At 31.5% G+C, this 18,697-nt stretch overlaps 2 protein-coding genes across 11 annotated transcripts in view; one reads left to right on the forward strand and one right to left on the reverse strand.

The window, feature by feature from the left end:
• LOC119631675 overlaps positions 1 to 18,697 on the reverse strand; it is a 174,575-nt gene that overhangs the window by 54,421 nt on the left and 101,457 nt on the right. The window lies entirely within an intron of this gene.
• On the forward strand, positions 11,967 to 13,307 carry LOC119644960 (trichohyalin-like). Its single transcript, XM_038044703.1, has one exon. The coding sequence runs from the start codon at positions 11,967 to 11,969 to the stop codon at positions 13,305 to 13,307; it is 1,341 nt and encodes a 446-aa protein (XP_037900631.1).

Here is an 18,697-nt window from a genome sequence, read left to right on the forward strand (position 1 = left end):
GGACTGAGCTTTAAATACTTTACACTGCTTCGCTTTATAATTAGTCTTTGTTGACTTTCGCGAGAAAATATCAAAAATTACATTTCCTCTTCAATGTAAAGGTAAAAATTTCTACAAATGCCTTCATATTGGACCGGGTCTACGATGTATATGCAGGTGGTTAAAATTTAATTTTCTCTTCAAAGATCTTCTTATTCTTATTATATATTTTCGTTATAAAAAGTCGATATTCTTGCGATACCTTTCATGACCATCTTTGTACGGGCTGTGGTCTAAAGAAGCGCACCACTTTGTTCAAATCTGGTACAATTAAGTCTTATGTTCAGTTACTTTTATGGAACAATTTTAAATCAATTTTGCAGAGAGAATGTTCGTCAACAGCGTTTCCTCTATTGCACTTAATTGCATCAAAATATTGTACAAAGTTTGAACATGAAAATGAATGGGCAGATAACGGGGCGAGAAATCGATTGAAAAAATGTTTCTAAATCGATCGCTATAATGATCAAAGTAAAAGTTATAAGCATCAACTCAATGTTCGTCGATTCAAGCTTCAAGTCGGTTAGAGTACACGTCGTCCTTGATAGCGATTGCTCAATCGGCGAAGACTTAGCGATTATGCATACCACTATTAGGCTGCGGCCATCGTCTCGCTATATCTTTCTCTTATTTAGTTTATATTATATGTAAGTGAGTATAGAGGAGTTTCAATTTTTCAAATCTAGGAACCCTTGTGCCCTTTAACTTAAGCCTTGTGCAGCTAATGCACAATGTGCTCGAGTGGTGTGACTTGAATTTATTGATTCCCTTTTTTTCCTTACGAATTCTCTTTACGTTAATCCGCTTATTATTGTTTACTGCGTACACATGTGTGTTCCTTTATTTATTTATTTATTTACGTAAAGTTTATTTTTTTTCTCTTTCATCTTTCATCTGTCATCTTTCATCTTTCAGTCTAACCTTGTGTTCAATTATCTAAACTAGATTGTATGGTAAGGCCTGCAAGTCATCTTTTATATAGATAACGATTACATTACTATAGCAAGGGCTGTATTATTATTGTAGAAATATATTATAAGAAAAAGGAATATTCCATCAAGTATATATATGGGGCGTATAAGGCCCATTATACATAATCAAACGACACGACAAACCTGTCTTGCAAATGCTGCAAACAGAATTTTATTTAAAAGAGAATTACAGACTATTGAAAATACGAATCGTTTGCTTGCCATCATTGGCCCTAAATCATGCAAAATTTCTCGATTTATCCCATTTTATATATATATGTATTTCAAATGCTATCATGGATACGCCAAAGTTTCTCCAAGATGCTCAAATGCATTAATAGTGTGATTTATTTCATCATATATTTTTCTTGCTATTTAAGTTAAATATTTCATTAATAATTTTGTGATTCTTGAGTTTGTTAAAAGTTGTTGTCTTCTATTTTGTTTTGTTTTTGACTCGTTCGTCTCTCTTCCACTCCACTGACTTGGAAATATTTTTTCAATTTAAAATGATTCAAGTTGGAAAATTTTTAGTCTTTAATATATCAGAGATAAAAAGAGAATTTATTCAATGGACATAGGAGGGACGCAAAAAGCTTATGTTCCTGTCTTCAGATCCTGTAATGACCTCATTACAGCGACAATCGAAAGTAGAGATTCTGCAGCCTTTTGCATAATTTTGAAAGTTTTTCGAAGGCTTACAATTTTTGTTGTTGTTTTTTTTTGTTAACATAAATTAATTATCGTAAACGGGATATAAATATAAAGGTGAGGAGGCTAATCAGTTTCAATTCTATTGTAATATTCTGAGTCTATTTAGATTAGATAGAATTATTTATCCAATGATTAATAAAGGATAACCGAAAGAATAATTTATCATTTGCATTTATTTTTTGTAGACTTAACTGCTGATTATAGATATATATATATAAATATATATATATACATATATATAGAATATTTAAAAATCAAATTTTAATAAACGCGAAACCTTTTGGTGCGTGTTTCTGTTAATAAAATTGCTTGAAACCAATTTTAAACTTACATACTTCAATTTATTTTTTATTTTATTTATTTAATGCCCCTTTCATATAGACAGCACTTCAAACGTGGCGTATCCATAACTAAACTATATCCATCATGCATTCAAACTTTAGACAACTACTTATGATTATTTTTCGCTATCATTCTGATCAAATTTATGCTTCGTTAAATTTTTTCATTTTTTCTTTCACTTTTATAGCAATAGATTTGCAATTCCGTGAACTGTGTGCAGTAAAAAAATATAAAAAAAAATATTAAAAAAAAAAAATAAAAAATTGGAAAACGAGAAAAAAGTATACATAGAGATATTTTTGTTGCACTTGTTACCAAATGAACGAAGCTTAAAGTTTATTTTTGCAGAGCCAAACAGTACTGATATCAGGGTCTAACGGCATCACCGTGGCAATGGTAGCAGATGTTGATGGTGAACGGTTGGCTAGATATTATTAAACTGTGGCAACAACAGAAACACTTGCCGTTGCAGATAACAAATGATAGTAGGATAATAATACGGTAAGCCAGGGCAAAGCTGGCCGGGCAGGACTGGGCAACGCAGAATTTATGTGCATATCGAGAGGACGAAGTTAAAGTTGTTATGGTATGATGGGGTGGCAATCGATATCGTTTGATTTGTGAATTGCTTTACCAATTTGCATGCGAAGAAGAAAATGCACAGTGTAAAACAAAAGCAGAAAAAAGTGCAGGGGAGGGCGGAGAGAGAGATAGATAGTGAAAGAGAGAGAGAAAGAGAGGGAGAGAGAGAGAGAGAGAGAGAAAGCAACTCCAACAAAGTCAGAGATTATTTGAAAACTAATATTATAAAGTAAACTAAACTCATCAAGCTTGTAGAGTAGATATATATATATATATAATTTTTTTTTTTTTTTTCAATTTTTTATTGGCAAATTACTTGAAACAGAAAGAAAATTTGAATAAAAATTTTTGCATATTTTTTTTTCTATTATACTTTTCATATTATAGTTTATTTCTTCTTTTTTTTTTCTTGTTTTTTTATTATTTTTTCTGATTTAATATAACGAGTATTTAGCACCCGCCTTTGCTTTCTATCGTCCATCATATACATATATAAATATATATATATACATGTATATAGTCAAAATCAAGGGGGAATTGTGAAAGTATTTTTGGTATTTTAATTTTGAGTTTTTTTCTTTTTAATAGATGAACATGCGATAAACTCTAAACAAAACATTTTACTACACGTCTGTAATAGAGACTTAGAGAGTTAAAACTTTTAACTAAATTTCTACTTTATAAGCAAAAGAGTGCCGCCTAGTGAAAGGAAAGTGCGAGATAGATAAGGGGAGGAAGGGTTTAAAAATAGTGAGGGAATTATAGTGTTTGCATGCCCTTTTTTTTTTTTAAGTGCGATTTTTTTATATTTTTTTTTTTTTTTTTTTTCGCTATCTTTCTTTTACAAACGCTACGTTTTCACTTTGCTTTGTTAAACTGTTTATGGCAATTCGTTGTTGTAAAGTTTTGTTTTACTTCATTTTATTTGACTCTTTTCACCCAATCGTGCTACTAGCCACTACACCATTTAACCGTATAAGGTCTCTAATGGCTGCATATGCACAGGCATTTCCATTGCAGTTTATTAAAAAGTCATTTGAAAAGCACAAGCAAAATAGGAAAATACTCGCTTAATTCATTAAAGTTTACCATTTCTTTTCATTTACGCTGAAAATATTATTTAAATGAAATGAAAAATGCGCGCTTTAACATAATGAACGTAAGAGAGGGAAGAGATAGATGGAAATCTCCAGCTATATATAATGCTTTAACAAGTGTTTACTACACTTACATATATATATATATACATTTTTTTGTTCTACTACATTTACATTATATTAATATATATATATATGAGCGAAGTAGGCCGATTCGGTCAGACCAATGCATTTAATTTCCAAAACAAATACTTTGGATGGATAAGAGCTTGTCCGAATATGAACATTTACATATATATGAAAAACCAAACCAACAAAATACATTGCATAAGGTTTATAACGAATTTTTCAATATCTACCATAACATATATAATACATTGAAATAGTTTTACCGCACTTCAGAGATATTATTATTATTATTATTATTATTATAAATTTAGTCAGAGAATAAATTCTAAGACTAGCTTGTAAAGCTTTCGGTTTTATTAAAAACTCTACCGCACTTAAGATTTGAACCGACGAGCATTGAGTTGCATTGAGACGAGACTCTTGCCTACTCGACCACTCAGGCGAATTCACTTCGAAGATAATTACGCAAATCACGACTAACGAAACTTTTAGCCGATAATTTGCGAAAAAGTTCTAAATTATCAATTTTTAGTTAATTGTGAGCGAATCCTATAATCGATATAATGCATTTTAAAACAATACGATAAGTGAAAGAAATTTTAGATCAAATAGGTTTTGCTAAGCAAACTTTTTGGAGTTGTTATGGTAATTTTCATGACATATAGACATACGGACTGACAAGTATTGGAAAGTGAAAAGACAAATACATATTATTGATGGGTGCGTCATTATTTTATACGGTCCTAAAAATGCACATCTCAAACTTCTTTACTGACGTTAACGATCAAGCAGTATTTTAAAATCTTTTCTTAACGAATAAAAAATTCCAGAAGTTAATCTAAAAATGCCATAAATTTTATTAAAAAATCATAATTTTTACTACCAGATGTTAAAGAATGATTTTCATTATAGTCGTCAAATTTCAATTAAAATTATTAAGTTATATAATGTTCGTTGAATGTGTTAAGTTTTTTTTTTATATACTGCTTTTATTCGTCGCCGTCACTGTAGACGTGTTAGGTAATCTACTCTTAATAGAATTTTATGCCGATTAATTCTTAATATATTTTGTTTTTTTTTAAATTAATTTTTATATATAATCAGAGTTGAAGACAGACACATAGACAGACAGATAGACAGACAGATTGGTTATATGTTTAAATTATAAGAACAAATGTAATATAAGTCATGAACAGCCTAGCATTGTGGGTATACTCTTATCGATGTTGCTAACAACAACAACAACAAGAGCAACAACAACGTAAACAAGAGCGCTTTTTGTTGATGGTGTTAACAGCTCTATTGCGTTATTATATAACTAAATTAAATTAATTGTATTTCTATATTTGTTTTCTGTTTTTGTTTTTGTTTACATTTGAAATTAAAGCAAACATTTTCTATTTTCTTTGCTTTGCAATGTTTTTACAATTAAATGAAAGCCAAGGAAAAAATTCCCAATTTGCAGTAGGTTAAGAGTTTTCTTGAATAACAGCAAACTCACCTAAATGAACTTTTAATTGATTACATCGTGGTATTTAAAGGGTTTCGTTGTTTCGTACTTTGCGAATTATTTAGTTTATATAAAATTGTATTTGTTTTTTTTTTTTTTGTTTTTATTCTTTTTTTTTTATTTTTAATTTTGTTCGGTCCTTTTGTTAGAAATGAGTGCTTTTTGATTCATTTAGGTTTTCATTAGTGGATTAAGTAATTACGTTAGCGGAACATTGCAGTGAATTTTATGTATAGAAGCTCAGCGCAAAAAAAAAAACAAGAACAAGAATGGACAAAGACATATACAATGGTAGTCTCAATCAATTCGTTAGCGTTATCCTTTTAAAAAAGCTACTTTTCTACCGAGCTCTTACTGCTTCGTACTTCATAACGATATAACACGTGAATGCGTTTTATAGTTCTCTTCTTCTCTATACTTGCCTATAAGCATTCGATGCTACGGTGCTTTAGAAATTTTCTATTCATCTATCCGTTTGTTGTAAAGATTTAATTTAATTTAATTTTTGAAATCAATTTTGAGTATATGTACAATTGATCAGAGAGTAAACGCAGGCAATAGTTAATAGGTTAAAATATTATTAGACGGAATAAGTCGAGTAGGAAGTACATCTACATCACTTTGATTTATGCATTTCTTTATTCATTTTATTCCTATGTAAAGGCTAGCAAGCTGAAAACTTTAACTGATTTAATTCAAATCTAGCAAAATTTGGATTTCTTTTCCAATAAAAGTCGTCATAAAATGCTAAAGACTGATTTTCCTCCTGAGAAATCTTATTTAGGATTGAGGTCCAAGAAATAAGTTGATCTGTTTCAAATTTGGATACCGAAAATTAGTTTACACGAGACGGGATTCTAAAAATTTGACGATTTCGTTCAAATTACTACGAATATCTAAAGGGTATAAAGAGCATATACCATGGAAATCGTAATGATCGTAGTATACGACAAGTTTTCTACAAGTTTTTTACGACTTTTTGAAAAGCACAGTTCACCCGATCGTTTACCAATACCTTTCGCTAACTTTCATTAAGGGATTTTTTTTCAAATAAAAACCTTTTTATTTGTATTAAACTTATAAAGCAAAGGATGAACGCATATTTTCGGGCTGTTACACTCACTGCCTTCAGCGTTCGGATGTATGCGTTGAAATTTTGACGAGATTTACATATAACCTTATTATGTGTACTTTTTTTCAGATGAAATATTGATATTTTAGAAAAACTTCAACTTTATAGATCAAATATTAAATACGTTGATCACGAATACGAGCACTTTATAAACTAACAAATGAGTGTCACGGCCTTACACGGTAGCATTATTATAAAAGTTATTCCAAATTATATTTTAAATTATTACATATATATTTATGTTATACATGTTATGTCATATATCCTGTTAGTCACAATTTGTAATATGGTATGATAAGGCTTTTAAATGCGAAACATTTCACTTTATGTTGAACAACAACGGGAAAAACCATAATAATATCGTAAAATACGCTTTAATGTCCAAGAAATATTTTTTTGATCAAATGAAAGTAAATTTACGGTTAATTTATTTATAAATACATGTGTACCTAAAGACAGTGCATATACACATACGCCACATATAATATAAACTATGATTTATGATTATATTTGATAAAGTTAACAGTGTTCAAGTATAGTAAAGACACTTATATACATAATTCATATATATATATATATATATATATAAGTCGTTAACTCGTATTTGTTTGAATGCAAAATCTATTAACCCAACAAATATTGGGCAATATTGTGTTTAAGTGGTTATGTTGCTTTTGGGTCGTTCCTGTGCCATTAGTCGTTTTAACACATCAATCAATAATTGTCGGGACTGACACATAAATATCGTCTCTACTACTAAAACTAAAAATGTTTTTTTTAGAAAATGCCATCATTCAAACAACGTATGCCGAAATTCGATTGATATCTGGATTGAAGATTGCTTCTTGAGAGGAAAAACAGCATCTTTCCAACTTAGCGTTCGCGTAAAACGGTATTGCGAAAGCTATTCATCTTTGGACGCAGCAATTTGTTTCTTGTTTGTTGATTCTAAGTGCACAGAAAGCACTGGATGCGTAAAAGGATAGGATAGGCTATGTCGGAAGGCGTACAAAAAATTCTGAAATTTACATTCGATTATCGAAAAGTGAATATGTAAGCGGCAACTGACGTCGAAAGCTGACAGCCACAGAGGAAGTATTTTTTTTTTTTTAAATGAATACAGTTTCTGCTCACAGCGGATCAAAGTGATCAATTATCGAGTGGATAGATAAATGACTACTATTGCAAAATGACATGAATTGAAATTCGAATTAGAGCCCCATCCAATGTTGAAAGGAAGCTTCAGCGAAATGATGAAATGACTACACTGACAAATCGTTCTATAAAAAAATCGTTGAAATTTCAGAATAATAGTTTTGGAATAAGCGTGGTATCATGCTTAAAGCAGTGCATGCTGATGAATAAATATAAATTTTCTTGTTCCTAGTCTTGGGAATTATTGATCGATATTAATCGTTTAATAATGTGAAGGCTGTTGAGATAAACACGTACATTATTATATTCATATTCATAGTCGTATTCATATGGATGTGTGTCTTTTGTAAAAAATAATAGCCACAAACTTTTCCTTTTGTTACGGACCTTTGCATTCTTGGCGTGGACTATAACATTTATTTTGGGTAATAGTGTCTTCATGTAGTAGAAGACCGCTTGGACTTTCCTTTCGTTTTCAATCTTTAATTAGCCATAGTCTGTAGAAATCATGCAAATTGTACAGAGAGTCCTTATTGCAATAGTTTAATAGGACAATGTCTTAATCTTTATGGTCATTAACAGTTAACCTATCTATTGGCAGCTGCGAGAGACCTCACATTAAGCTTAAAATGCCGGCTGCGTGATATCTCGTAGTTTGTGCGCTACAAGCTTAAATTGATATTATAAAATCTTGACACGCGGGGCAAGACGGTGTAAATTTGCTTGGCAACGAATGGGTCAAGCAGTTTAAAAACCTAACTGAGAGAACTGATATTAATTGAATTAATTTCCGAGGAAGTTTTCGTGAAAAACTTCTACATACATATACAATTTCTATATATATAATATATTGATAAACTTTTAACACATACAAACACACACACGCGCACACACACACACATACCTTAGAGGATTTTTAACTGAAAGGAAGTAAGAATTTTATGCTTTATGTTTGGTTTCAGGGAAATACTTCGTAAAAAGAAAGACTTTAAAAAAAAAAGAAAACAAATCAAAAAGATATACTTGCCAAAATATGAGATATATGGAGCGAATGTTAGTATGTTAGATGGAAGATCTGTCTCAAGAAAGTATATAAATCTAAATCTAAATGACATAACATTTCGTTTAGAGCTGATGCGAATCGGCCAAAACTTTAACATGGATAGCTATGGAATCGAAGTTTTGCGTCTATTTGTAAACTTAATCTATAAACATAGCTCAATAATCTATACACAGATTTCCGTTTTCTGGGTAACAGAAAGGAAGGAAGGACGCATAGGTAAACAAATGGATATCAATCTCATGCATGCATACTTTAAGGATTTGCTTCTTCTAATAAATTTTCTATTAAGAAATTCATATTTATACATATATATATATATATATATGTATGTAAATAATCTTTTCATTTTCATTACGAGGTTTCGTCTCTAAGCTAAAAACGCAAAAAAAAAAACAACAAAAAACTGTTAAAAAATTGTTTTCATACAATTGTGATAGGCTTGGAGCCTAAGCTGAAAATAATCCTTACGTACAAGCAGAAGAGGAAAGTGAATGTATCTGGGGCACGCAAATGTTAATAAACCTAACAAAAACACTGATGACTGACTCTCAATTATTTTATTTTGACTAACTTAACGTATGCGTATGAAAATCTCTGAACTAGGATTTTCGAGAGATTATAAATAATCTCTATTCTTCTATTCTTCTATTCTTAACTACATTTGCTTTCTTTTTCAAAATTCTTCGGTTTTTCATCAAAATTGTAAAGAAAATGTTGATCCAAATTGAATTTTTGAATAAAATTCATTTATGTAATTAAATTAATTTCGTAATTTTGTTTTTGTTTTTTGTTTTTTTGTCGAGAATGCATTTCCCATTATTTAAGGCTTTTAACCTTCAGTTAACTAAAGTGTAGAAAAGTTTAACAATAAATAATAATAATAATAATAAAATAAAATAAAAATTAACATAACAATCATTTTAGTAGTGTGGAAGTGGTTACATACAACAGCTCTCCATTTACACATTTACACATATGTATACAAATATCTCTCTCGTACATTTCATTTAAACTTCCGTATAAAATATCATTATAAATTACAGTTGAAATGTGATGGAATAATTTTGTTTTTTTTTTTTTAAACATGCTGACGGCGTTCGGTGGTCGTGCGGGCGTTTAAGTAACGCACAATAATAAAACAAATAAAATCATAGCCGTAAAAAACCAAACATTAAAATATTTGTATATAAGAATAAATGAATACAATGAATATATACACATGCTCTTATATAAGTGAACACATATATGTATATTTAACATAAACAAAAAAAAAAAAAAACAGCGAAGAGAAGAGAAGAGAAGAGAAGAGAAGAAAAGAAAATAAGAAAAAAAAAAAAAAAAAACAAAAATAATAATAAAAAAAAAACACATTGGCAAACTCATTAAAATGTAACATGTAACGGGCTGAACCAACATTTACCACTACACTTCACTCAATTGCCGGTATTTTTCTGTTATGTAAGTAGTCTGCCTACACATATACGCATATGTGCGCACTCGAAGAGAGGATGAAGCTTACAGTCTGCCATTGCAAGCGGTATTTACATATGCAAGCATAACAAAACATATATAAAATGTTGATAATAAATCACATGAGTAAGAGTACTCACACGCACTTAAGTGTCTGTTTATATGTATATGTATACAAAAAATCCATATGAATTCTATTTACGTGCGCATACCTGGCGATATGTGCAGAGGAGCTATGTACGTATATGAAAAATTCATTGAATCTTTATGCCGCTACAATATGCCTCATTATATATATATATATATAGTTTTTTTACAAACTAATATCCATCCAATGCATCAGGATTCCAAGATTTTATATATGGAAATCAAAAAAAATAAGTCAAGTTTTCCTTTCACTCATTTCTTACGTTTTACTTATTGTGTTTAATTAAAATAAATAACAATTCGCTGCAATAGTTAATTAATTGTCTGAATACTGAGCATAGAAAGCACTTGCAAATATGAATATAATCTCATGTGTTGTCTAGAAGACGACAGATGCACTTTGCCTTTTTTTTATTAGTCTTGGTAAAATTACAAAAACTGAGAAGTTAGCCGCGTAAGTTATGCAAAAATAAATTTACCCTACAAATTTAAAGCAAGTATGAATAAAAAAGAAAATTCCATATATATTCCGTATATGCAGTCCCAATACTGATACCTTAAAATTGTTACACGTTTTCTATCACTCTACATCACTTATGGTGCAAGGGCATATTCAGTTTGCGCGGATATATGTAGCATCCAGATAGATTCATCTTTTATTGCAATTCACTTTTTGATTCTTAGCTTGTCTGTCCGCCTGTCTATCTGGTCTGTTGGTTTTTCGTGTTCAAACCGCAGGCGACAGTTATTGCAGCGAAGTTTTTTTTTTTTGTTCCGTCTCAGAGACGAACGCCTCGCGTCGCATCAATTTTTTCAATTGTATCTCAATGTTGGAAAAGTTGTTATATGAATAAGCAAAGTGTGTTTTAAGCGAATTAATGTAACGTGTTTAGTACGGGGGCGTAATATTTTAATTCGTTTCTCATTAAAATTAAGATAAATTCATTGATCTCATTGATGTGTTGAGCAACAGCTCTCACTTTTTTCGAATTCATTATATCGAATATTTTATTGATCTATTTACAATAGTCAATGGGCGAGTAGTTGCTCAATATTGCTCTTAAGCATATTTTCAAAATTTGTTGATTTTCAGAAAATTTATAACGCGATCACGTTTGTATGATAAAATGAAAAACAGAAAAGAAGAAAATGAATTTACATGTAAGTGTGTAAGGCGTGCGTAAGCCAGTGTATAGAAAGAAAAGAGAAAAAAGCTATAAAAATGAACCTTAAAAATATTTGATTAAAAAATCTTGAAACAATGCTTTATGTATGACATTTAAATGTTGATAATTAATTGAATAAAAAATGTAAAAATGTTTCATGTCAAACGATTATTAGTGTTGTGTTCGTTGTCTTGTGTTTCTTAATATTAATTAATATATTTTCCGCGTACCATAGGGAAATAGGAAAATTTATGAATTTTTAAAGCAGTTTTTTAAGTTAATCGTATTTTGCTATATTATTTACGTGTTTATACATATACACATATATATATTAAAAGAATAAAATACATACATATATAAATATATATATATGTATATATATATATATACAGAAATATATAAAGAAATTTGTATCGTTTGCGCGCAATCGGTTCGATAATATTTCGAGAATGTTTCGAGAAAATCTTTGGCGGCTGACGGATGAAGCACGTCGAGAAACTAATAAAAGGAATTTATTTTTCTTGAAAACGGTTTTAAATCAAAACTCAAGTGTCAAGGCCATTCGCGATCATGAAATACTTTTGACAACTGAGAATGCTGATAGCGTGCGCAGGCAGCATGATCTTGATATTTGCACTGAATTGAACGGTCTCGAACATGAACGCTTTTTACGAGAACGCGAGAGAATTAGACAGCAACGCAACGAAGTTGAAATACGTCAATTATTGGCGCAAATAAAGCACGCCCATTTGCAGAAAACGTCGAATGATCAACGAATCGCAAATCAAAAAATGCGAGAGCATGAAAGTCAAGCTTATCGTGACGAGATTCTCCGTTGCCGGGAAGAGTTTCGCAAATACGAGGAATTTCTAAAAGAAGCCGAATTGCAGGAAAAATTAAAAAAGTCAGCGTTACGTCAACAACTGTTAGAGCAGATAAAGCGAAAGGAATTGGCGCGACGGCTCGAGATGGAGGAAATTATGAAAGAACGCGAGAAACGATTAAAGGATATTGAAAAACTTAAACGAGATGACGCGGAAGCGAGACGACAAATAGATCAATATGCTAAAGATTGCGGTCAACATCTTAAAGAGTTTTTAGAGCGTAGGGCTCTACAAAAAATGCAAGCTAAACTTGATGACGTTGAAACGAATCGACGTTATTTGAAATTATTGCGCGATAAAGAAGAAGAGAAGCAATTAATCAGAGATGAAAGAAAAAAAAAATTAATAGAACGTTCTGCGATTAGCGAGCGACTTGGTCAGCATGTATATGAATTGGAAATGGAGAAAATTCAACGCAATGAATTACTGTTCAACTTACATATTGAAGAAAGTAAAATTAAAGAAGATCGGCAATCGCAAGCGGCACGGGAAAAAGAACAGCAACAAATGATAGCTTTACGTCAGGAAATGCAACGTGCACGCTTCGAACGGGCTGAGCAGCAAGACGCGCAAAAAAGGCGAGAACAATTTATTGCTATTAATCATTTAAAACGCTACGCCGAAATTGAAGAACGCGAGAAAGAACAAAAAGAGCAGCAGCGGCGTGAGCGCCTAGAATTCGATAAGGATTTATGCAACATAATTAAGGTAAGACAAGAAAAGCAAGCTGAAATCGCTCAGGAAAATAAGCTCGAATATATACGTATTGTCGATAACGAACGTCAACGCCTTGAAAACATTGCCAAGGAACGCATCGCCTTGTTACAAGCTGAGCCAAGAGAGGTATTACAATTTATACCATCTGGCGCTTTATACAAAGAGGAACGCAGAATTCTAAATATATAAAATAGTTAAAATATTTAAAAAAAAAAAAAAAAAAAATAGATTAAACATTATTAGGCAACTTAAAATTCAAAAAAAAAAGAAAAGCAAAAATGATAAAAATGAAAATCTTTAAGAAAATCTCATAAGCGAATATAACTTTTTCTCATTCAATTAAGAAACAGAAGAGAAAAGGATTCGCCTATGAGGAGAGAAACTGATACGAAATTTTCTCATTCGACGCTCAATATCGATATGATTCGAATGAGAGAATTTGGTTTCGGATTTTTAAAAATTAATCGAATTTGTACATACATATATATATACTAAATAAATATTGTCGCGATTTATTTTTGTTAATATAAGAAACTTAATATACATGAGAGAGAACAAGATTTTTTCATTTTCCTTCATTTGTGTGATTAGATCTTACTCACTTCCCTTCGTTGTTTACACGCCTCACTATCACTAATCACTATGTCTGCATACATATTTATACTGGGCAATGCTTCATTCGCAGGCCTTCTAATACTATCGGCCAATTGATCCGGCTTCATAATCATTAAAATAATTTAATTTTTTAGAATAAATCAAGACTAGTCTCTTCAGTCTATTTTTCTCGTACAACTCAATAGGGCATCGAAGTTGTCCAAAACCGATTTATTCACTATTGTGCATAAAAACTGCGGTATAACTTGGGTGTTCTCGAAATGGGAAAAAAATCAACAATCAAGATTTGTTATGGGCTCACCCAACTAGCAACTGCTTGCAAGTCGTAAAAAGATGTTGCAAGGAAAAAACTGAATCAGATGATCAGAGACATCTTAGCGGAAATTGTAAGATTCTGACAAACTGATCTTTTGTAAAAGTCATCGATACGTTAGGTTGGCGTTGAATTACTGATTTGCATTACTCTTGAGGAAGATACCGTTAAGGAAAGTAAAAAAGGAAAATTTCAAAGAAAAATATTTTTCCCCTTATGAGGAATTATGAGTCGTCTTAGCTGGAGTCTTTGATATCCTTTTTGATCTTGTAATTCGTGTAATTTGTTTGCATTTGTGTAACATACCCAACTGCTTATGCGAATCAGGTTAAAGATTCGCCCTACGACTATTTGTTTCAGTTAATGGTGTGTCGCGTAGCAGGTTTGGATCATCACAAAAAAAAAAAACGGGATTTTTTAAAAAAGTTTTTTTTTTTTTTTTTTTTTTTGTTCCTGTTGACGATAGTTATTTTTCTAAATTAAAATTGGTACGACTATCCCGCAGCAATATCTTACTGCTTTTATTGGAAACAGACGTCAACATGTACAACAAGTATTTCCTTACTTTCTTGCTCGGAGCAGCTTTCGTTGTCTTTTATTGACGGACATAATACATGCTTCAGTTAATACGATGGCCAATAACTTGTCTACTACTTTTGTTATCCCATACTGGACGTGTAATAGAATAATATAACCCGCTAATAACATTGCTTGAAAGGCGGTAAATTGAATTTTTTAAGTAAATTATTCTACAGGAGTGTTAAACGTTTTAATTAAGCGACGTGTAACACTAAGTTTTTCTCAAGGCCAACCATTTCAAGCACAATAATTGTCTTGAAATCTGATGAAGATCCAGATAGTGCGTGTGTGTATGTATATTGGGACAAAAGCAATCTCTTTGATATCCTGGCAATATGGTTACATAACTGGTTAATGTAATTTAAAATAATAATAAAAAAAAATAAAAGATTGATGTGATGAAGTTTTTTAGACTTTCGTTGACAACCACCTAATGTTCTTGCATTACATAAGTCTAAAAATACTGACAGTATGTCAGTGGAAGAATGAAGTAATGAATCATGAGAATTAAATAATGTTGTTTTGCATTAAGAAATAACCTAAGCGTGCTACATATTTGATTGTGTGTTTGAACACACACACACACACACACACGCACATACACGATTACTTTCGACATTGTCTACATAGATTTCGTATTGATTTTGACACCATTTGTTCACACTGTGCCTCCGATTCAATGATGGGAGACCTAGAACTGATGCTCTTATTAGGGAATAAATTGCTCCAAAGAGCTGTCTATAGTGGGATTGCTCTCTCTTTGCAGTTGCTTGAAGTAGGCCTATGAATCCATAATACTTGCGCTGAGTAGGTCTGAACGCGTTATCGGTGTAGGTCGGGGATCATGATAAGATCACGATGATCTAATATGAAATATGTCTCAGGCAATTCTAGCTATGTGTCAGTTAACAACGGTTCGAATAGATTTGCCATCAGATGTGTGAGAGAGTTTACTTGATTGCAAGTCTTACCTTAGTGACCTTAGGCTTTTAATGCGCTTTCTCTCTTTTTTAGATATAACAAAAAGAAATAAATAAATAAAAAAAACGCATTCGCACACACGTGTACCCACGCACATTTATAAAAAGTAATATATGTATATACATGTAGACATTGTAGATGTTATGCTCTGTTTATTTGCATGCAGTTTTAATGCAGTTTTAAATTTCATAATCTTCACACGAGATTAAATGTCAATAGACAGAAAACAGAAACCAAAAACGAAAAAAAAGAAAAAAAAAAAACAAAATAAAAATTAAACTTCTTGCGCATACCTAAGAAACAATAAAGTTATTTTGCAATCACTTCGTTTTTTCTTTATACAAGTTTGTTGCTTTGTTGTTGAAAAAAGTATTAAATAATCCAGTTACACCCAATTTAAATTTATATAAATGATAAAACTCTAGCATATATAAGAGCCGTAGTGTAGTAATAGGCCCCGCCCAACGGGCTAGAGAATAAATGTGCTGTCATTCAAAATATTTTAATGATTATACACAAACGCACTCACTAACAAACACACACACACACACACACACACACACGCAGACGTATATACGTAACAGATAAAAAGGTAAAAAGAAAAGAGTTGTTGTCTGTGCAAACGCCTTCTTATTCTCCTTGAATGTGCACCAAATTTATCTTACTGTTTAAAATATACAAACATATTATTGTATACTATGTGCACACAAACGCAAACACACACACACACACACACATACATACACACATACATACATACACACATACATACATATGTACATAACACCAAACACTACGATACGTATATATGTAAATGTTTATATGCATGTGCGTATGTATTCTGGTAAATATGTCGTTCATTTCGCTGCAGTTAGGTGAAATGCAAGACTTTAAGAAAAGAAAAAAAAAAAGAAAAAAATAAATAAATAAATAAATGAAAAAAAAAAAAAAAAATAAGGAAAAAGCGATGGTCTTTATAGTTATAGACCTTCTGAAACTAGCTGGAGTCGAAACAGAGTCAGTTAGTTAGCAAGCCAACCACCCAGCCTTAACACCTTAATTTTGAAGTAATTTATTTAAATGTTGCTCTATAAAATAAATGTGACTCCTCGCAAGCACAAGCAATGCATCACATGTACACTGTATACAGACACATATATGGATATGTATACACATAGATACACGTATCCATACTAATATATACATGACGGGAAACGAACACATCCATTGTCTACTGTTTTCAATGTTGTTTCCAACAATTGTTGTTGCTTTTGCTGCTGCTGCTGCTTTGGCATTTAATTTATGCTGCTTGTGCTGGATGACTGGCTTATACACTCATATACTCATATATATATATATATATATATATATACATGTGCATCTAACACATTTAAATGTCAAATGACCAATTTGTTATCATTGTCAGACATTGTGCTCTTCTAACCTGGGCCTGGCCTATAGGCTTCACTATTTAACTAACATCAGCACATATTGTGGCAGCCTACTCTGAAAAATACTAGTTACTTCTATGGTTTGATGCTTTTTATTATACGTCTGGTAAATGCTTGGCATGCAAGCATAAATAAATAAATATGCATATCTTTATATAACAATTTCTCATAACCATTCTGACAACTCGGCTAGTTCTCGACGCTGCTATATTTTCATAAATGCATCTATATGTCTTTGTATATGTGTTAAACAAATTCTCGTTATAAATTGCTTCCGTGAAAGATGCTTTTAAAAATGATTTTCTCCTTTAAAAGAGACAAACTTGCTATGTACACTCACTTACATGTATAATTAAAATAAAAGATTCAAGTCGATCATGTAGATGAAAATTTCATCAACAACAAAAAACAAAAAAACAAAAAATTGGTTTTTATAAAAACTTTTGGAAAAATCGTTGCATGGAAAAGTTCTTCACGTTCTACTCTAAAAACGGTATCATATTGAAGTTAATGTATTAGAGATTTGCTTTAACCTTCACGCCCATTTCACAATGTTTGCCTACTTTTTTCGCTTATGCGTTCCTCTATTGGCCTTGCGATATTTAAGACCTTATCAGCCTTTAAGCTCCTTGGGAGCAAATATTTTTTGATTTTAATTGTCTCTGCAATTTCATATAGATGATGAGTTATATGTTCCAGGTGTGGCGTGTCAATACGATATTATTCTTTTCTTTCACATTGTTCGTAATGCGAACGGTAAAATTGTCCAATCGATTGCTACTTTTGTACCAGAAAATCAGAAAAATAAATCCAATATGCTGATATTTCCCTTTCCTTATTATACCCATCCATCGCCGAAGGATCATGAATGTATATATTTTGCATAATATTTGCAACTGGTCGAAGAAAACTTCAGAGACCCAACAAAGTATACATACTCTTGATCAGGATCAAATTCTAGATCGATTTAAGCATGTCCGTCTATACGTCCGTGTAATGTCTATTGCAAATGTTATCCTGCCCACGCAAAACTCAAGCCTTAAATTTGGCAAACACATTGGAAGTTCTTGTATCTAAGTTGATATTAAAAATAGGAGAAATCGGTTGAAGTGAACTCCTATAGTATTACGTAACCTGAGAATTGCGATTTCTAAAGGTATAAAAAATTGGTTATTTGCTCATCACTCATAAACTGTAGCAGATGAACCTACAAAAATTAAAAACGAATGTGTTCAGGGCGATACTGTACCTTTATAAAAGTAGAAAACTCCTACCACGCCTGCTTAGTATTATAGTGTATCAAAATAACTTTTTTTTTCAACTGCTTTGGAACGCGCAGAAGCAAGGCTAAAAAACCCCATAAAGTATGTAAGGTCTTGGACAGTTTCAAATTCGGAACGCGACTAAGCGTAAATGCTGTCCCTTCGTTTGTCCATCTGTCCGGTCTGCCAAACCGTGTGATGCTCAAAAATGAACATACCGCCTATTAATTTGGAAAATAGTTTGAAAATGATCTTAACCGGTCAAAGGACATGTCCACACGCCAATGCCACAAAAACAGTGAACACCTTTGCTTTCCGTGTTTTTCGCTTCTTACTGATGAGGTACAATGTACGCACCACACACATAAATTTTGAAAA

The sequence above is a fragment of the Glossina fuscipes genome, unplaced genomic scaffold (assembly GCF_014805625.2).
Source record: "Glossina fuscipes isolate IAEA_lab_2018 unplaced genomic scaffold, Yale_Gfus_2 1, whole genome shotgun sequence".
Classification (NCBI taxonomy): Eukaryota; Metazoa; Arthropoda; class Insecta; order Diptera; family Glossinidae; genus Glossina; species Glossina fuscipes.